This window comes from Carettochelys insculpta, chromosome 3, assembly GCF_033958435.1.
Source record: "Carettochelys insculpta isolate YL-2023 chromosome 3, ASM3395843v1, whole genome shotgun sequence".
NCBI lineage: Eukaryota > Metazoa > Chordata > Testudines > Carettochelyidae > Carettochelys > Carettochelys insculpta.
The window spans coordinates 26336554-26358792 of NC_134139.1; the positions used below are offsets into that span (position 1 = coordinate 26336554).

Below are 22239 nucleotides of genomic sequence, written 5' to 3' on the forward strand. Positions count from 1 at the left end.
GGCATTTTGCTTCAATATGTTGAACCTTTTAGTCCAGCACTCTCTGGTCTGGCAACAACGGTGGTCCAGCATGATTTTAATAACCTGGACATCCACTTATCATGGTTGTGGCCAAGATTCCTGTCGTTGCATAAAGTTTGTTTACAGCTGTCACTCCTGGCTGTCAGTGTTATATTAATTAGACATTATATCTAAATGTCTTCTATGAGCCTAGTAAGCCATGAAAGTGCTAGTAATGCCGCTAAACAATATTGACTTCGTGTGGTTTGGCAAATTTTCTGGTTTGGCACTGGTCATAATATCCAAATAAGGTCACCTGATTAAAACAAATGTTAAACTAAATATTTATATCTAGTCTATTTGTAAAACAATGAAATTTCACAAATTTTAGCACCCTCAAGTTGGTGCAGCTGGAGTTCCTCCAGTGAAAGGCAGAGTCAGGTCTTTAGAAGGGGATTTTGTCCTAAGATCCCATTTTCCATAAGAGTAATGATACACTTTCAAAGTGACAGTTTCAAAGCCTAATCTGGAACTGTTCACACTAGAGGCTTTCCGTAACTTTAGTAAGAATTGGAAAGCATTTGTTGTTGTAAACAAACAGCTCATCTTTCTGAGTTAGGCTCCTTACTATGAATGAGATGTCTCTAGTCCTGTCTTGGTAAAGTCCTTGTTATGATGCTTGATGAAGAATAGATTCTAACATGGTGTCTACAGGAATGTTATACTACGTTCATGAATTACTCATCATTCATCGTAAACTGGTATCTTGTGCATCCAAACATACAGGTGAAAAATTAGTCAGAGAGATATTAGCAAAATTAGTAGCTGAGACTTCAGAGAGGTCTCATCCCTGACTGTCAATCTAGGTTGCTACCACCACAAAATATCTAAGAAAGGACCCTAGTAACCTGGCCAGGAGAAAAGAAATCTAGAACAGAAGCTTCTTCTTCGAGTGTCCCCATGGGTGCTCCACGTTAGGTGTCGGGCTCGCCCCAGCGCCGCAGGTTGGATCTTCCAAGAAGTTTCTGCAGGACCGCGCATGCACCGGTGCGCGCCGCTCCCTTGCGCACTCCCGGCCACGTGTGCGATCCGGTCCCCACCAGTTCCTCTTTAACCGCCATCGGCTGCAGATGGAATCCGCTCAGGCTACGGCCAGAGTTAGCGTATTTAACGTTTTTAATTCTTTTAAAGTTTTTTCAGTCTTAGATTTAGTTAGTCGGCTGTTGTTTTCAAAAAAAAAAAAAGAAAGGAAAGGAAAGGAATTCAAAGCTTCCAATCCTAGTAACAAGTGGAGCACTGGAGGCCAGGAGCCTCGGGCCATTAGCCCTTCTGCCGCGGCAGGCTTTATCTGAGAGGGGAACAAGCACAGAGAAGGTGCTAAGTACCCTATTAACAACTCAAAGACTCACCACAATGTCCTCTTCAGGATTCAAGAAGTGTGAGTCGTGCTGCGAGGCGATGCCAGCGTCTGATGGGCACAGTCAGTGCATAAGGTGCTTGGGGGAATCCCATGTCACTCAGAAATGTTCCTTCTGCGCCAAGTTAACAGCCAGAGCAAGGAAGGACAGGGAAATGCGGCTGAAAATGCTGCTGTTTGACAAGGCCCTCCAGCCAGACGTGCCAGAGCGGCCGCAGCAGGAGGGACCCTCCGGGGCCCATAAAAGGAAAGCCGCGTCCCTAACCCCATCAGCACAAAAACGGAGGAAAATCTCCCCAACCCGATCCCTGCCGGCAGCAACAGCAAGCGGGACGGGTGGAGCGCACAGCCCCCAGCCGCAGCTACAGCTGATCGGCGGTGGCGCGGAGACACACGTGGCGGAGGTTCAGCCTCCGATGATCAAACAGCCGCCCCGCACCGCGGGCAGGGCGGCAGCCAAGCAAGCGCCGGAACCGGCGGCACCGCAAACAGCGGCACCGACCCCCGGGGAACCGGCGGCGCACAGGCACACGGCCTGCAGGCACCGGGGGAGACCGCCTGCGCGGCACCGCTGAGGAGCGTGCCGAGCGCGGTGCAGACTACGGGGCCGAGATCCCCAACGCGTCAGGGGGTGGAGCCACCCCCACAGGGGAGGGGAAAGGCAGCACACAAAACACAGCACCGCAGTCCCTCTCCATACAGGGCTGCAGAGCTGCTTTCTCTGAGCCCTCCGCTCATGCTGCGGACTCCAACGAGAAGGCAGGGGTCACCCCTAGCCTATCCGGAGCCCCCATCTCCATTTCTACAGCCAGCCTCCCCATGGCTTGAACCACCTTCGCCCTTCTTGGGCTTCGAGCCACTTGAATACTGTCACATATCGGTCTCTCCAACATCCCAGGTCTCCAGAAGATCTCGCTCCCCCAGACGTAGGAGGTATGCACCAAGGGAGTGGTCCAGGTCACCATCCCAGGAGCAGTGCCCGTGTTGCCATGGTCGCCCCTATCATGCGGGGCATAGACACCATAGGCATACTACCAGGGACAGATCCCCACAGACGGTTCCGTATCCCCGAAGGCAATCGCGAACGGGGACAGAGACTCACATATCTCGGGGAGTTGGTTCTGGAACCCCGGGGTTTTTCCCTCGCAAGCTTCTAGCGAGCAGATGTACCACCGTCAACAGGACCCGGAGGGGTCCAGAGAGGCGTACCCTAGCGGTTCCTCGTTGTCCTCCCCGGATGAGGCTACGGCCCCGGGGGACGTCCATCCTCCGGACGATCTCAAACAATTCCAAGAGCTGTTTAAAAGGGTGGCCTTCACGCAAGGCATCCAGACAGCAGAGGTGCAAGAGAAGCACCATAAGCTCCTTAAAAATCTGAGACCTCCGGCCTCCTCTAAAATAGTCATACCGCTTGACGAAGCAATCTTGGAGTCCGTCACCACGATATGGCAGACCCCTGCGACTATTCCGCCTGTCCACAAGAGAGTGGACAAGAAATACTTCGTGCCGGCAAAGGGCATGGAGTTTTTATTCAGCCACCCGCAACCAAATTCTCTGGTGGTAGAATTGTCTCAACAGAGGTCAAAAACGTCTCAGTTCAAAACAGGAGGAATGGGCGAAGATGCCGAGAAACTAGAGCTGTTCGGCAGAAAGGTCTACTCCTCCTCCACCCTACTGTTGAGAATGGCGAATTACGCAGCACATCTAGCGAACCACAATTTCGACAACTACTCTAGCTTAACCTCCTTCATGGACTCACTTCCAGAGGACAAGAAGCTGGTGCTCAAGACTATCGTGCAAGAAGGCTACGCGGCCTCGAGGACGGGAGTTCAGATCGCCCTAGTCGTAGCGGATACGGCAGCACACTCAACAGCTACGGTAGTGGTCATGAGCAGGGAGTCCTGGCTCCAGACATCGGGTACCCTGAGGGATATGCAGGCGAAGATCATTGATCTCCCCTTTGACACGCAGAAGCTGTTTGCAGTATCAACCACAGCGTCCCCAGTACCACAGGGGCTACAAGCAAGGGCGACATCAACAGCACCAACAGTACAGAACTCCCGGGCGACGTTCTCAACAGAGCTGTGCGTCCTCGGGGCAGGGCCAAAGGCCACAAGTTTGACACACAGATCGAGAGCTGCACTATCGCTACCATCGCGCAATGTCATCCGAAGCTACTGTTCCACCATCGCCTCCTACCATTCTATGACCAGTGGCAAAAGATCACCACAGACAAATGCGTACTGGAGATCATGGCCACGGGTTACGTGATTCCCTTCCAGTTGCTCCCACCGCCACGACCTCCACCCAGACCCCACCTAAAGGACGCCTCCCATGAAGCGAGACTCGAGCAGGAGGTAGGCCATCTTATGCTTATAGGGGCAGTGGAAAGAGTGCCAGAGCAACTCCGAGGGAAAGGGTTCTACTCAAGATACTTCCTCACAGAGAAAAAGACAGGAGGCTGGAGGCCCATCCTAGATCTTCGAGGCCTCAACCGGTATCTGCGCAAGCAACACTTTCGGATGATCACAGTCGCCTCTATACTTACGGCACTGGACGATGGAGATTGGTTCGCAGCCCTCGACTTACAAGACGCGTATTTCCACATAACTATTCACCCGGCTCACAGGCGTTTTCTCCGGGTTATGGTAGGCAAACAACATTTTCAGTACAAGGTTCTGCCGTTCGGCCTCTCCTCGGCCCCCAGAGTCTTCACCAAGACCTTGGCAGTGGTGTCAGCCTACCTGCACAGACAGGGGGTGTTTATATTCCCATATCTGAAAAAAAAAAAAAAAAAAAAAAGACTGCATACTGAAAGGGGCCTTGAAGGAGGAGGTACTTCGCATGATACGCATCACAGCAGACACGTTCTCTTCGCTGGGCCTGGTTATCAATCTGGCAAAATCAAAGATAGACCCCGCACAGGACATAGAGTTCATAGGGGCATGTATAATTGCATCACAGCAAGGGTTTATCTACCAGATGCCCACTTTCGCGCCATTGGTTCCCTCGTGCAAGTCATCACCTTCAGCCCTACGGTGCTGGTTCTGACGTGCTTACAGCTGCTGGGCCACATGGCAGCAGCAACGTTTGTGGTACAGAATGCCCGATTGCATAGGCGCAGCATGGCGAGCGTCTACAAACTGGCAGTACACACTGTCCACAGGGTGGTGTCGCCCACGACAGAGGTGCGCAGATCCCTGCAATGGTGGGTGAACCCCAAGAACATGCTAACAGGGGTGCCCTTTCACCAACCACAAATATCTGTTTTTCTCACTACTGACGCCTCCCACATAGGGTGGGGAGCACACATGGGCGAAAAGGTGACGCAAAGACTGTGGTCCTCCACGGAACAGTCACTGCACATAAATATACTGGAGCCCAGAGCAGTGTTCAACGCCTGCAAACACTTTCGAGACCATATACGAGGTAAGTAGTCGGGATCAGTACAGACAATACCTCCACCATGTTTTATATAAATCGGCAAGGAGGAGCTCGGTTCCGTGCCTTATGTGCGGAAGCAGTCCGATTGTGGAACTGGTGCATCGCCAACAATATAACCTTGAAAGCCTCGTATTTACCAGGTGCTCACAATGTGAAGGCAGACCATCTGAGCAGGCGCTTCACATTCACACACGAGTGGCAGATCCGTTCCGATCTGCTACGACCGATTTCTCACGCATGGGGTTTTCCCCAGGTAGACCTGTTTGCCACTCAACACAACAAGAAGTGCCCACAATACTGCTCCAGGGCAGGACTGGGACGGGGGTCCCTGGGGGACGCATTCGTGATCTCGTGGAGGGGCCCCCTGCTCTACGCCTTTACTCCCACAGTGCTTATCCACAAAGTCTTGCAGAAAGCCAAGAGAGAGAGAGCCCGAATGATCCTGATAGTCCCAATGTGGGATCGACAGCAATGGTTCCCCTTACTCCTGCGCATGTCGGACCGTCCACCGATGCCCCTCCCGGTGGCGCCGGATCTGCTCACGCAGCCCAGGGGTCCATAGTGCATCCACACCCCCGAGGCCTGCGACTGCAAGCATGGTTAATCCATGGCTCAGCTCCCCAGAGAGCACGCGTACGGAGGGAGTGCAACAAGTCCTAGAAAGTAGCAGGAGGACTTCCACCAGGAAGCCCTATAAGCAAAAATGGACTCGATTCACTGCATGGTGTTCTACCAAGCAATTAGCCCGTCTTGCTGCGCATATACCTGTAATACTAGAGTATTTACTGGACCTCAAGAGAGGCGGACTCTCCCTATCCTCGTTGAAGGGTCCACCTTGCCGCTATATCGGCTTTCAGACATGAAGAGGAAGGGCACACGGTGTTTGCCCATCCCATGGTTACCAGGTTCCTCAAAGGGCTGGTAAACCTATACCCCCCTCGGAAACCGCTTCCACCTTCGTGGAACTTGGACCTGGTGCTTAATGCGCTAACGGGACCACCGTTTGAACCCTTAGCCACGGTTTCCCTCCGGCTCCTTACGATAAAGACGATCTTCCTTCTTGCATTCACGTCAGCTCACAGGGTGAGCGAGCTTGCAGCAGTCATGGCAACTCCACCCTGCACAGTAACTTCCAAGGAGGCAGTAACCTTACGGCTGCATCCAGCCTTTGTTCCCAAAGTTCCTTCTGAGTTTCATATTAACGAACCTATAGTTTTACCCTCGTTATCCAGAGCCTCATAACTCCAACAAAGAGGCGCGCCTACGCCTCCTGGACGTGAGGAGGGCGCTGGCTTTCTATATAGACAGGACTAAGTCCTTCCGGAAAACAGATAGACTCCTAGTCTCTCTCGCTCCCAAATCAAAAGGAGAAAGTCTCTCTCTGCAGAGAATCTCGAAGCACATCGTATCCTGCATAAAAATGTGCTACGAACTCAAAAAGACTCCTTTACTGGACATGCCCAGGGCTCGCTCCACTAGGGCAGTGGCGGCATCAACAGCCTTTTTCAAGGGCGTTGCGCAAAAAGACATTTGCAGAGCGGCGACCGGGTCATCCTATGACACCTTCGCCAAGCACTACACCCTTCACAGGGTATTCCAAGAGGATACCCAGCTCTCGACAGCGGTCCTCTCGGGGACAAGCTGCACATGATCCGATTACCCACCTCCTATTTTGGGTTACTGCTGGGTAGTCACCTAATGTGGAGCACCCACGGGGACACTCGAAGAAGAAAGAGAAGTTACTCACTGTAGTAACGGTGGTTCTTCGAGATGTGTCCCCGTGGGTGCTCCACCACCCGCCCACCCTCCCCGCTTCGGATCCCTGTTTAGTGTTTTGCAGGAGCATCCGAGGCGGTTGGTCAAGGAACTGGCGGGGACCGGATCGCGCACGTGGCCGGGAGCACGCAAGGGAGCGGCGCGCACCGGCACATGCGCGGTCCGGCAGAAACTGATTGGAAGATCCGACCTGCGGCGCTGGGGCGAGCCCGACACCTAACGTGGAGCACCCACGGGGACACATCTCAAAGAACCACCGTTACTACGGTGAGTAACTTCTCTTTCTGAAGAAATCTGGATTAATTTTCCTCCACACCAGTAAAATTCTCAGTGTGACAAAGAATCTTCCTTTTGATCACTCTTCTTCACCAGTTGTTTCATGTGTTTGGTAGTAGTCACAGTGAGGCACGGCTCACAGCTTGTAACATGCAGTGGACTCTGAATTGCTTCCAAGTGCCTGGCTTTTCAATAACACCAGGAGAAGCTTCCCGATTGCCTCAATAAACATCATTCACCTGGAAGTAGAGACAGTTTAGGGCATCTCACATTGGCCACTATCTGAAGACATGATAGTGGGCTAGAAGGACCTTTGGTGTGACCTCATATGACTATTTTTATGTCTTCTTATATTTATTGGTGCACAGATTCCAGAAGATCCAGGATGTGATACCCAGGCTGAACAAATCCTTGAGGCCATATTGCAGAGTGTTTAGCTTGTGAGCCTTTTTGTCTCATACATATTGGTTTCTCCATGAGTGAGGTCACATACACGTGTCTCCAGGTCTTACTTCTGAGCATATGGGACCATTGCCTGCAGCAAATTTAAGACCAGGTATTGATTCCCAGTCAGGTACTGGATCTCTAAAGATTATGGGTGGTTGTAGAGAATGTCTGCATGAGTCATCCCATATTTCTTCCCAGCCTGCAGATTCTCACAGCAGATACTTTTCTGAGAGTGGGGAAGCACTGCTGGGACCCAGATGATGATGTACAGGAAGAAGAGGAGACTTGTGCCGTAGACAATGAGGACATCTCCCCATCCACAGTTCTTCCTTCTTGCCAGACAAAGCAGTCATAGTACCAGAACCTGCACTGGCAGATGTAAATAACTGTTACAGGACCAGTTTGGAATGACGTAGGGAATCTGATGCTCTGAAGGAGCCATAGCACCAACCTCTTGAAGCTCACAGCTGTCAAATTAACTATACTGATATTCCAGTGCTACCTAGCGGGCAAGAATTTTTTGATCCAACCGGGCTGTGTGATCACAGTTGTTTACAAAAACAATCAAGGAGGAACAAGGAATATAGTTCTATATGCAGAAGTTTTGGAGAGACAGTGGAATGGTCAAACAAAACTCTCCATTAAGCTGTAAAGGCAGTTCCTATAAAAGGGCTTACAAAATCTACAAAGATAAGTGCTCCTTGTTCATTTCCTTTCACCATGAGCTGTTTAGTGCTTAGAGTATCCAAACTGTCCCTAACTAGATGGATCAGATTTACATCATTGCGGCAAATAAGTCATATGGCTCACCCTTCCCAGAAGGAATCCAGGCACATTTACAAAATCCATTCAAACCTCATGGGCTTTTTCTGTTTTTTATATTCAGTTTGTATCCCTCCATTCTCCTGTTTATAGCTCACAATTTACCATCTGAATCAGAATTGTGGGAGATGCTAGCTTGTAGAATGAAAATTTTCTAACATAATTTCTTTCTGATAGTAGCATCTCCCACAGTTTTACCAAATCTGCCTGGCTTCCCCCCCACAAATAATAATTTTCTTTGGGTAGTTGCTTACAAGGTAGTGGCATAGGATGCTATACACAGTTAATTAGTTTACACTGAAATTACTGTTCTTTTTCAAATGGTGTCCCTGAAGGTACTCCACTCTAGGTGTTTGTACATCTCTGCACCAGCGATCAGAGATTTTCACTAGCAGTGCTTCATTGTACAAAACATCCAGCAAGCACAAGGCTCTGATATCTAAAACATCCAAGAAGTGAGTTGCAACCTCTCCCACTTGGAACTCTTACAAGAGGAGAGTTTCCCCAGAAGGATCGCTGACCTCTGTGCCAAACTCCTTCAGAGTGAGCACAGCTGTGGCTCTGGGCACTTCCAGCACCATCCTGGCATGGACCTCTGCTGTCCATGACATGGGACCTGCAGTTCAAACCAGCATGGTCAGAAATGCTTCCACCACCCATATCCATGCAGTCTAAAGCTCCATCAGGCAAACTAAACATGGGACTGACTCCAACTGCAAAGACAGATCACAGATCAACAATGGCACAACATTCTGTGGCACCACTACAGTTTTTCTGTTAGCAAGATATTGCAGTTTCTTTGGCACAGCAATATCCACTTCTTGGCACTGACAGATTGCTAAGCCACAGAGCAAACTGTCCTCCTCTGTCCTGTGCTCCTTCTTCCATCCATAGTGATGTGGAAGCTGGCAGACACAACAGCCACTTCTTCCAACATTTCTCTCCAACACAGAGAAGGCCTTGATAGGAAACAAAATCTCTAAGGCCTGTCACACTGGCACCATGCAACTCTAGTATCGGCAGTGTTGGCCCTATCTGCAACCCCCTTACCAAATACAGTGGCCCCAGTGAGACCCATGAACAAACTACTGACATCAGTACACTGCCCCATCTGCTACACTACAATAGGCAACCAGATAAATTCTGCCCAACCCAAATAACAAAATGTCTGGCATTCCAGATAATGGCATACAGGAGGAAGAGGAGACTTGTGCTATGGACAATGAGGATATCTCCCCATCCACAATTCTTTCTTCTTGCTAGACAAATCAGTCATATTACCAACACCTGCACTGGCAGATGACCTCAGACGGTTCCAGTAACTGTTCAGAAGAGTGTTGTATAGCCAAGAAATCAGCCTCCAGGAAGCACAGGAGAAACAGCACAAGCTGTTACAAATTCTCCAACCCTCTGCATCCACAAAACCCACTCTATCTGTAGATGAAGCAATAATGGAACATGTAGAAATTATTCAGAAAACTCCCACACCAGTGCTGCTCACCAGGGACAACAAGAAATATTTTATGCCAGCCAAAGGCAGGAACTTTTTATTTTCACACCCACAACTGAATTGCAGGGCTGTACTAATGAAGTTGTTGAAATCACTGAAGTATTTGTAAGTTTATAGATACTGAGGCCAGTGCCTCACTAAGAGGTGTTAAACTAGATTAAAAGACATGAAAATCTTTCGTTATCTTATTGACTATGATAGTATGTTAATCACTGCTTTCATTGTTGCTAATGCTAAATTAAAATTGATTTTCCTTTTTTTCTGGTAACATTGTTTACAACTGCAGGTTGAAAATTCTACCCTTAATTCTCAAAGTACCTCTCTCATGAATCAGAATGCACAACTGCTAATCCAACAATCTGCCTTGGAAAATGAAAATGAATCTATACTCAGGGAACGAGAGGATCTGAAGTCATTGTATGAGTCACTGGTCAAAGATCATGAAAAACTAGAACATCTTCATGAACGTCAGGCTTCAGAATATGAATCTCTAATTACCAAACATGGAAGTCTCAAGTCTGCACATAAAAATCTTGAGGTGGAACATAAGGACCTAGAAGATAGGTAAACATTAATATGTAAAATTGATCTTGTGTATAAAATTAAAAATCTATGTTTCAAGCAATACAATAATGCTGTTGTATAAATAAGGTTAAATAAAATCAATGTTTGTTTAATATGTCATTTAGATCCCAACTCAATGAATAAATTTCTCCTTGTTCAAAATTGAAATTACATCCTTAGCTATTTTTATTAGTTCTAATGGATATAACTAAAGTTTTTATATTAATCTTGTTTACAGGTACAATCAGTTGCTGAAACAAAAAGTGCAGTTAGAGGAGTTGGAAAAATTGCTCAAAGTAGAACAGGAGAAGATGTTGCAGCAAAGCAAAAAACACGAAACTGTAGCAGCAGAATACAAAAAACTTTGTGATGAAAATGATAGGTAAAGATAAAAATCTGATACATTATTTAGATTTAAATATATTATTAAATGAAAAACCCTACATTTATACAACATTAAGGCTGAGATTTTAAACTTGGTAATAAAAATCAAGAAATACAAACTTGCATTTCCCACAGCAACCATAAGTTAGTTTGCTCATGCATATTATTTTGTATTATTGAATATAGTATATGCCTTTATATATAAAGTATATTATTGCATATGGTATTCTCTGCATGAGCCTATAGGCCAGATCACAGCCTATCTCTATGAAATGAGGTGATTTTAAATGATTTCCTCCTCAGCTTGCAAAACTTAGTCATACAACCTTGGTAGACCTCTTCCTTTTTGTACACACATGCATCTGCTGTGTTTTGAGATGTACAGACTGGGTCTATCTAATCTGAAGTTTCCTTTCGTCTTAGTAGGTTTTACACCATACTTCCTAAGCACAGACTATCTGACTTCTGTCTCTTCATGGAAATGATGAGCCACTATCCAGTTGTCATAAGCTCCCAGGACGAGTGCTGACTCAGCCAGACTTCCCATAACTTAACACTCTTTCCAGAGCTACAACTTGATAGGTGCTCGAAATCATAAAATTCACCTCTTTGGGGATATATGATAGTTAAAAGCAAATAAACACACAGACTTTGTAGGGTCCCTAAAAAAGTTGTTCTTTATTTTACAAGAAGTGCACAGATAAAAATATATACTAGTCCCTCAAGTTACACAAGGGTTGCATTCCCACGCACAACTCGAATTTGACATAAATCAGGGGGCAGCTTTTTCCCCAGCAGAATGCACATTCTGCAGCCAGGGTAGCAGCAGGAGCACCTGGAGCTCCTTTTGAAAGGTAAGTTCTGGTCTTGGTGTGTGGGGCAGTTGGGGAGGGTTAAGCCTGGCAGTGGGTTGGGGCTATGGGAAGGGGGCAGGGGGATTAAGCCTGGGGTGGGTCAGGGCTGCAGGGGGGCGGGCGGAGTGCAGTTGAGCCAGAGCAGTGCACGGGGGTGGTGAGCTGGAGCCATGCACAGGTGGTGAGCTGGATCATGGGGGCGTTGAACAGGGCCAGGGGGGTGTTGAACCAGGGCCATGCACCAGGGTGGTGAGCCAGGCCACGGGGGGCAGAGGGGTTGAACCGGGGCTGCGCAGGGTGTGGGGGGCATTGAATCAGGGTCGGGTGGTACAGGCAGGTTGAACTAGGGCCATAGGGCCAGGGTTGTTGAGCCAGGGCCAGGTGGAATGGGATTTTGAGTTGCGCTTAATGCGAGTTAAGCATAACTTGAAATCGCGCAGTTGGAGGGTTTACTGTATATGTTTCCCTGACTCATTTTCGTCAGCACTCTTGAACCTTCTTTGGGCTTAGGTCAAACTCCTCTGAAAAGTGAAGGATCCTATCTGCCACTCTTGGCTTCTACTTCAAATAATGCACTGTCTTGTTCTCCTATGCAGCCAGTTTTCTTGGTTTTTGATCTGGTTTTATAGATAGATTAGATATCGTTTACTACTGTAATCCTCTGCTTTATTTTATTGTCCTTTACTGAAGACCAGAATTGGTTCCTAACTATAGTTACTTGGTCTAAAAAAAGTTTCACTTAAATCTTTTTCTCTTTTAACTGTACAGAAACTTTTAGCAGCATGTGTTTTTTCCCAAGCTTCGAGTTAAAATATAAATGGGATTTCTTTTTTTTTTTTTAATATTTGTATGCAATTTGAATTCTGTAATAATATTGTATTTCATAAATCAATCACTCTTCCTATCTGTCTGAGAATTGAATTTTCATTAAGTAGAATTTCTTGAGCTAAATGGGCTATTAAATAGAGGCTATAAGTTTATAGATTCTTCAAATCCTGTGTGTTACCCATGTTTCCAGCATCATGAGAGTTACATGCTTGCAAAGTTTTGGTTAAAATATGTATTCTCTTTTTTCCTATATGTATTCTCATATGACATCTTTTAATTATAGGCTAAACCATACATATAGTCAACTTCTGAGAGAAAATGAAGTTCTTCAGACTGACCATAAGAATTTGAAAAGCTTATTGAACAATTCTAAACTAGAACAGACACGATTAGAAGCTGAATATTCTAAACTGAAAGAACAGTACCAACAACTTGATATCACGTCTACAAAACTGAATAATCAGTGTGAGGTAAGTTAAAGCTTTTTAATCTCTTCTGTTAAATTTAATTTACCAAAGCATCGTAAATTCAGATAATATGTAATGTGTTTTAATTTTCACTTTTTATTAATATGTCTGCTTTTGTAGGCAATTGGGCAGTTCTGACATAACCATTAAACCTCCTTGTTCTGTGAGCGTTTGCCATGCAATGCTGTCCATGCCATGTTAGGTGTGAAAATGCTGCAAGCACCATTGCCAGAGGTTTTACCCTCAGTGGTATCCATCAGCCTAGCTCTAATGCCCTCTGTTGCTGTGCACTTATGCCACCAGAAGCCCTGCAGCCACAGAGACCCCTGCCGCCTGAGGGGGGAACCTGATAGCCCTTTGGGGGAGCCCTGTAAGAGTGGGCCCCATCCTCCAGGCAGCCAGCCTGACCTTCCCTCATCCAGCAAATCCTCTCATCTGAGACCACTCAGGTCCCAAGGGTGCAATCTGTATTATTACATCATATTCATTATATCCATGGAGACAAAATTCAACATAATCTTGTAAGGTATTCTGGAATTTATTTTAAAGTGTTTGTTGGTGATAGTGAGTATTGGATGAATATAGAAATAGACATTAGCAATAGATACTAGCAATTCAGTTTCATGTTTAATAGAAACTAAGAAATCACCGGGAGAGCTGAACACTAAAAGCTGCATGTTTCTAAGTGTCATGGTAATGGTTGCAACATGAAGACTTTTGGCTGCTAACCTTCAAAAGTTATAGATCATTTTCTTGAATAAATATAGGTGATATGTTAGAAAAATTAAATGTCAGTACAAATTTTAAGATTTTAAAACAATTTTTCCTGGATTTTGACTTCTCTTCCAGTCCGAGATATTTGGGTTTGTCTTTCCTTTCCTGCAAGTAACTGAGACCATTCAGACTTGTCAGTGGGCCCTGAAGATGTGGCCTACCCTCTTCTAAGCATAAAACTAAATTCTCTGTATGGCTAGTTAAATGGAGTGGCAGTTTGTGCTTTTGATTTGTTTATTAACATCCTGGCTATTAAAGCTTATTTGGAGACATCAGAAAGCAAAATCTTTTCCTAGACTATCCTAGTTCTTTGCAAATCAGAATTTCATGAGTCTCTTTTTTGTGATGCTCATTGGAGCTACAGAAAAGTTCTGCTGTAAGAGTTCTGCCATAGGTGTTCAAAATCTGTGGTTCCTTACTTACCAGGGAAGAAGACTCAAAAGTCTAGTTGGCATGTTGGGGCCTTTCACCTTCTATGAACAGACCAAGACTCGTCTGAAGGAATCTCCACAAAGGAAGGTCATTCTTCCTTTGATACCATGGTTTAAGCACATTGCCCCCTCCTTACCAAACAGATTCTTCGGTGCTGAATCCAAAAATTCCCCAACCTCCAGTCTAATCCATTAAAAAAAATCTTCCTATATAAGTAGGCAAGTGAATCAGTAGGCATGGAGTCTGACCTGCTTATCTGAATTTCCTTCACAAAAGGAAGGTTCTTTGAGTGGTCCGCATGGGTGCCCCATATCAGGTGTCGGGCCAGCCCTGGTGCCGCAGATCGGAGATTTGCAAAGCAGTTGCCATTCGGATTGCGCATGCGCAGAAGTGTGCCATACCCTTTGTGTGCTTCTAGTCACGTGCCTGGTCCGGACTGAGCCAGTTCCTCTTAACCGCTCTTGGATGGAAACGGACTTCTCCTGCACTCCTCAGCAGCACTTCTGAAAAACAATTTTTGATCTTTGTTATTTATTATTCATAGTTTTGAACGAGTTTCTAATAGTAGTAGTTTTATATTTACTAGTTACAGCTTTTTTAATAAAAGTTAGTTATATAACAGTTCTTTAGTAGTTAGTAAGTTTAATAATTGTTTTACTGCCTTATTTGCAATTCTAAGAGCTAAGCTTATTGACAGCTCTGTTGTTCTGCTAAAATGACTGCATCAGGTTTTAAAAAGTGTGACTCTTGCCAGGAGGCAATGCCGGCCTCAGATGGCCACTCTTAATGCATACACTGTTTAAGAGAGTCCCCTGTGTCTCACAAGTGCTCACATTGCTCTAAACTCACAGCGAGAGCTAGAGAGGACAGAGAAATGAGACTCAGAATGATTCCCTTTGAAAAAGCTCTCCAGCCTGATACCACTGACAAATCAACATTTGAAGGCATGGGAGTGGGCCAGAAATGCTGAGCGTCCTCACTGGTTTCCTTGGAAGACCATAAGAAAAAGAAATTATCTCCAGCTTGATCTTTGCCTGTTTCATCAGGTGACAAGACAAGTTGTATTGAGAGCCGAGTTTCCTTGCTAACTAAGGAGGACAAGTGGCCTAAGTCTAAGAAACCAACTCCACCAGTGTTGGTGGAAGACTGCCCCCCGGAACCAACAGGTTCATAGAGCTCATCGGTGCCCAACACTTGAAGATCAGTCATCTTTGGAACTACCACTGGCACTGCACACCGTGCCTTCAGCACCGCTGGTGGCTGAACCAGCAGCACCGACAGTCTCAGCATGTATTATGGTGCTGGGGTTACCTGCTCTGATTTATCCAGCACTGCATATGGTGCCAGTGGGCACTGACTCTCAGAGGGAACCAAAGAAGGCACAGACTCGGCACTGTAGCCCATCACCTCATTCACCAATTCTGACATTCTCTCCTCAACCCATGTCTCCTTGCTCTCCCTGGGTACCATCATCGTTTGAACATCCAGTGTCTCCTCCCTTGCCATTCCTAAGACCACCATCCCCTTTTTTAGGACAACCACATCATGCCTACAGCTGTGGTAATCTCAAGTCCCCTTCACTTCCACCGTCTTCAAGGTTGTAATACCAGCCTTATTCTTACCATCATCATGGATACAGGAAATGCTCAATCTTTAGCTCCTCATCCCCAGACACTTGCTTATGCTGCTACGCTCAAACCCACAAGGGTCACCATCAGGGGTACCACTATCACAGCAGTTCTAGAGATGTTTCTCTCGAATCCAGACAAGGGTACAGGTGTTCAGCTACCCTTCCACCACCACCAGCGCTACCATCTCCATGGGCCCAATCTGTAATTTCCACTTTATCGGAACTGACAGACGATCAACCAGGGGACTTAGGAACTCATGGAAACTTACCAAGCAGACATATCCTCTTCATCCCCGGATCAGGCGGTTATCCCAGGTGACTCTTTCCCTCCTGATGATTTGAGACAATTTCAAGAGCTGTTTAAAAGAGTGGCTCAGAGTCAGGACATTCAGATAGTCAAAGTTCCAGAAAAACAACATAAGTTTTAAAGAACCTGAGACCTCCAGAATCATCCAAGATCGCCATCCCATTAGATGATGCCATAACGGAGGCAGCAAATAATGTCTGGCAAACCCCTGCCTCCATCCCAACCACTAACAAAAGATCAGACAAAAATACTTGTACCATCCAAGAGGATGGAATTTCTGTTCAGCCATCCTCAACCCAACTCTCTGGTGGTAGAATCATCACAGCAGAAGTCTAAGGTACCCCAGTATAAATCCACAGTCTCTGAAAAGCATGCCAAAAGGCTGGATCTGTTCAGGAGAAAAGTCTATGCTTCTTCCACCCTCCTATTGTGCACGGCTAATTACGCTGCACATTTGTCTAATCATAATTTTGATAATAATACTAAACTAACAATCCTCATGGATCACTTACCAGATTCCAAGAAGCCTATTCTTAAGGCAATTGTTCAACAGGGTTATGCAGCATCTCATATAGGAGTACTGATAGCTTTGGATGTCGCTGACACTGGTGCACATTCCACGGTGAAAGCTGTGGTTATGAGCCAAGTATCCTGGGTTAAGACCTCAGGCGTACTTAAAGAATTACATACCAAGGTCGAAGACCTGCCTTTTGACAAAGGCAAATTATTTGCTGATGCTACAGATACTATATTACATTCCATCAAAGGCTCTTGAACAACATTTAGAACCTTAGGGATGTATACTCTGCCGTGCAAAAGAAAGAGATATTACCTATATCAGAGACAATACATGACCTGTACCAATGACAGTGTCATCAGCAGAGGGTGTGTGATCAATCCAGACAACCCAATAAGCCAGCTAGAAGAAGTAACCAACAACAATGCAATCCACCTCCGCAAAACCTAAGGCAGCAACTTACCGTCAAGGTCTGTGCAACCATCTCCCTGGTCCAGCACAAACCACAAGCTCAACATCTCTCATTATCAGCTACGCTCCTTTTACCATCAGTGGTCCAAAATGACCACAGACAAGAGGGTGCTGGAAATAGTTTTAGGAGGCTATGCCATTCCATTCTGCACAGTACCACCCACTACCCCACCCACCCCATCCCTCTCCAGGGATCCCTCTCAGGAGACTCTGTTAAAACAAGAGGTCAACCACCTCCTTTACGATAGGAGCAGTGAAGCACGTACCTCATGAATTCAGCGGGAGGGGCTTCTACTCCTGTTACTTCCTTACGGAGAAGAAGAAAGGGTATGGAGACCCATCTTGGACCTGAGGGTGTTAAACCACTACCTACGCAAACAGCACTTCAAGATGATTACTGTTTCTTCCATAAGCAGTGTGCTTGACAACAGAGATTGGTTCGCAGCCGTCGACTTACAGGACGCATATTTTCATGTAACGGTTCACCTGGTTCACAGATGCTTCCTTCGGTTTACGGTGAAAACAGTAAATTTCTGTTCGCCGATGGTCAGGTGAGATGCCACTATGCCCTTTTATTAATATGAGATTTTAACTGCCAGAGCAGAGCCCACCAGTGACCAGGCTAAGAGCTGCTGAAAAGCAGCTAGGTTCTTTGTTTTTGTGTTTGGCTGGGCACAGTAACAGGAGGAGTTAGGTTACCACTTAATCAATTACTTTATTTATTTATCTAACAAGTTAAGCTCGTACTGTTACAATGTTGCTTTATTTGTTACCTAGCGAGTTGTGATTACAATTGTTACAAGGTTTATACTTTGATTACAAATAGCTAGCATGCACTCTAGTTCATAGATCTATACTTGTTAAATGTGCACAAAAGAAATAAAAAGTAAAACACCTAGCAGGTCTTATACTCACCCCTGCATTACCAGCGTGGCTTGGCCAGTTTTTCTCTCTCAATCCCTTGGGAAGAAGTCCTTTGTCCTTTTTTTTCCAGGAGTCGAGCATCCTCGGGGACCTGGGGAGACCCCCACTCTCCTGTCTGGCAGGAAAGATGATTGGAGCTCAAATAGGGGGTCTGCCGGATCCCTCTTTATACCCATTGGGTCACGTATTCTTCTTCCTTGGTTTAATTGAATTAAACTGTCTGATACTGGTTCTCACAGGGAGTTCAAGGGTGTAGTTCACACCTGTGAGATAGACAATTGAGGGCATTTGTGTCTTAATGGGCCGGAGATTTTTCCTCCTCTTGTCTGGGACTAGTGTCCTGGCGAATCAAGTAATGGTAATTAGCCAAGGGCAGTCTGAGGCCCGCCTGTTAATTAGCCCATTGTTATTTGCTTTGCTCTGGAGCTTCAAAGGCCGTGGCCAAGATAAGCCCATCTGTGCTCTTGGGCATTCCAGGGCTGGACTATATTCCTTTAACCCTTTCGTGCCCTGAAGCACCTAGAGAAGGCAAGATGGAGTAGAGCAAAAGGGGGGGGTTTGTCTGGCTACAACTTTCAATACAGGGTACTGCCCTTCGGCCTCTCAACAGCACCCAGAGTTTTCTTAAAGAGTCTTGCAGTGGTGTCAGCATATCTGCGTCGTCTGGATGTTTTAATATTCCTGTACCTGGATGATTGTCTTCTCGAAGGACGCTCCCCATCGGATGTCCTCCAGATGATATCCATCACCATGGAGATGTTCCAGTCTTTGGGCCTCATTGTCAATTTACAAAAATCAATGACCGTGTCCACACAAAACATAGAGTTCATAGGGGCTCGTTTCAACTTGATATTGTTGCCACCAGAGATGGCGGTGAGGTAGTTCGTGCCCAGTGCGCAAAGCTAATTCACCACACCGAGAGTAGAAGAAGAATCTTTATTTGGCATGCCAAGCAAGGCGCAGGGGGATCTTTCCTCAAAGCCTGCGCACCCAGCGTCTGGGTGATAGCACATATATACAGCTGTTCAGCGAAAGTCACTCCCCACACAGGTAATACACTCCGCCTTCCCATTATACAATCTCCTCGTACTACGCAGGCACGGGGGTCTCTGGGGTTCCTCTGGTGGTCGTTTTAGACAGGAGACGCAGGCCCCGAAATTCAAAGGTTACCCTCGGTCACATCTTGTTTGTTTCATAGCAATGAAGCGAAGCCGGGGGGCCGTTACCGGATACCGGATGTGGGCTGTACGTTCCGCATTCTTGCTCTACTCACTTCTCCCTTTTCTCCGGTTACAATATCAGCAAGGGCGTACTTACCTGCCTACCACTTTCAGGTGATCCAGTCCTTGATCAAGGTGCTCATTCACAGCCCTGCGGTGCAGGTAGTGACCAGTTTACAGTCGATGGGTCACATGGCTGCCACTACATGCATAGTACAGAATTCCAGGCTATACTTCCAGTACCTATGGCATTGGCTAGCAACCATCTATACGCACGAGGCACACAGTTCACAAACGAGTATCCCCAACTGTACAGGTATTGCAATCCGTGTGGTGATGGACGAGACCCAGCAATCTATTATCCGTGGTTACTTTTCACCAATCCCATAACGAACGATGTGTCCCACGTGGGCTGGGGTGCACACATGGACAGCATCAGTTCAGGGCCAGTGGTCTCAACAGGAAATGGCCCTTCATATAAACCTTCTGGAACTAAGAACAGTGTTCAATGCTTGCAAGCACTTTCTGCCCCACATTTGAAGTGCCTGGGTGAGAATATTCACTGACAATGTTACTACAGTGTATTATATAAATTGGCAACGGGGAGCAAGATCCCACTCTCTTTGCGCGAAGGCCCTCCCATTATAGAACTGGTGCATACAGAATGGCATAACACTGGTGGCCTTGTAACTATCAGGGGTAAAAAATGTCATGATCGATCTGCTGAGCAGACAGTTTGCCCCCGATCATGAATGGGAGATATGATTCGACTTTCTCCATCCTATTTTTCAGGCTTGGGGCACTCAGTCCGTAGACTTGTTTGCAACCTACAGCAACAAGAAATGTTGTCTTTATAGGTGTAAAGCAGGCATAGAGCAGGGGTCTCTCGACAATGCTTTTCTTAGTCCATGGAAAGGTCCTTTTCTGTACACCTTTCCCCCAACAGTGCTCATCCACAAAGTATTGGAGACAGATTGGAGGGAGCCAATCTGATTCTCATAGCTCCAGCCTGGGCTTGACAGCATTGGTTCCCCGATCCTGCAGTGTATGTCAGCATGCCCTCCATGGTCGATCCCCATCGTTCCAGGCCTGCTCACACAGAACCATGAGCTTTTGACGCACCGACAGCTGCACACACTTCGCCTCATGGCTTAGCTGATAATTGGTTCCACCCCTCAGAGGCCTTTTGCTCTGAACATATCAGGCATGTTTTGATGCACAGTCAGCAAACTTCCACAAGAAAGTCTTATATTAACAAGTGGAAACATTTTGTGGCATGGTGCTCCACATGGGGCATGCATCCAGAAGAAGTCCCCATACAGTCCATTCTGGACTACTTACTTTATCTTGAGCAAGAGGGACTTGCACTGCCACCTTTAAAGCTGCACTTAGTGACCATCTCGGCCTTTAGACACACAACGGATGGAACATCGGTATTTGCACACCCGATCACAGCATGTTTTCTAAAAGGTCTCACCAGCCTGTACCCTCCTCATGAACCTATATCACCACCTTGGAGTCCAGACCTGTTTCTGGATACCATATCCAGACCTCCATTTGAACCTTTAGCGACTGTACCGTTACGTCTCCTTACCTTAAAAATAGCGTTCCTTCTGGCTATCACATCCGCTCGTTGAGTTAGCGAGCTGACTGCCCTCGTAGCCTCATATGATATTTACCAAGGAGGCAGTGATGCTTTGATTACACCCTACCTTCATTCCAAAGGTCACGTCCGAGTTCCACTTGAATGAGCCGATCACACTTCTGTCTTTTTACCCAAGACCACGTACTTCCAGTGAGAAGATAAGACTGCATTCTCTGGATGTGAGAAAAGCCTTAGCGTTTTACCTAGAAAGGACAAAGCCCTTTCGAAAAACAGACAGGCTGTTACTATCTCTTGCAGAGAAATCTAAGGGTAAGGTGCTTTCATCACACAGACTCTCAAACATTATTACATCATGCATAATTACGTGTTATTCTTTGCGGAAGACAGCATTACCTGTCCCTCCTAAAGCTTACTCTGCTAGGGCGATGGCAGCATCCACGGCCTTCTTCAAGGGCATACTTTTGAAGGACATTTGCCAAGCATCGACGTGGTCATCTTAGGACACATTCGCCAAGCATTATGCCGTACATCGCCAGATGGCTGAAGACACGAGTCTCTCAACAGCCATACCCTTGGAGGCTACTGACATCTAACCCCAGTACCCACCTCCATGTTTTCTGGGGGGCTTGTGATATGTAGTCACCTGATATGGAGCACCCACCTGGACCACTTGAAGAAGAAAGAGAAGTTACTCACCTGGTTAGTAACGATGGTTCTTCGAGATGTGTCCCCATGGGTGCTCTGCTACCTGCCCATCCTCCCCGTTTCGGAGTTTGTCGTGTTTTGTCTTTCAGATATGTACTTCCGAGGCAGCTTCGACAAACTGGCTGAGACTGGATTGCGCACGTGACTAGAAGCATGCAAATGGCCTGGCGTGCTTCTGTGCATGTGCGATTCAAATGGCAGCTGCTTTGCAGACCTCTGATCTACGGGGCTGGGGCTGGCCCGACACCTGATATGGAGCACCCACGGGAAAACACCTCGAAGAACCATTGTTATTACACAGGTGAGTATCTTCTCTTTTTCATTTTTAACATTACGGCCGTGTCTACACTAGCTAAAAACTTCGAAATGGCCATGCAAAGTGGCCATTTCGAAGTTTACTAATGAAGCACTGAAATACATATTTAGCGCCTCATTAGTATGCGGGTGGCCGTGGCACTTCGAAATTGACGGGGCTCGTCCTGACGGGGCTCCTTTTCTAAAGGACCCCAGCTACTTCGAAGTCCCCTTATTCCTATGAGCAGATGGGAATAAGGGAACTTCAAAGTAGCCGGGGTCCTTTCGAAAAGGAGCTGCGTCAATTTCGAAGTGCCGTGGCCGCCCGCATGCTAATGAGGTGCTGAATATGTATTTCAGAGCTCATTAGTAAACTTCGAAATGGCCATTTAGAAGTTTTTCGCTAGTGTAGACGTAGCCTACCTGTTTGTTTAAATGTTGGAGGAAACGAATATGGAGGGCAACAAGTTGCCTTCTCCTCCCACCTGCTCCATTTCTTCCATAACTCAATGAACCTTAAGTCACAGGGAAGGTGTGGGGAGACAAATCTGTAAGAAAAGGAGCAAGTTT

General features: G+C 46.6%; 1 protein-coding gene across 7 annotated transcripts in view; it reads left to right on the top strand.

Moving 5' to 3' along the window:
* CCDC88A (coiled-coil domain containing 88A) overlaps window positions 1-22239 on the top strand; it is a 274165-nt gene that overhangs the window by 195032 nt on the left and 56894 nt on the right. For all 7 annotated transcript variants that reach the window (XM_074989496.1, XM_074989497.1, XM_074989499.1 and 4 more), the window contains exons 20-22: window positions 9979-10256; window positions 10495-10638; window positions 12606-12792. In XM_074989496.1, coding sequence (XP_074845597.1) covers window positions 9979-10256; window positions 10495-10638; window positions 12606-12792 — 609 coding nt within the window. The remainder of the gene's footprint in view (window positions 1-9978; window positions 10257-10494; window positions 10639-12605; window positions 12793-22239) is intronic.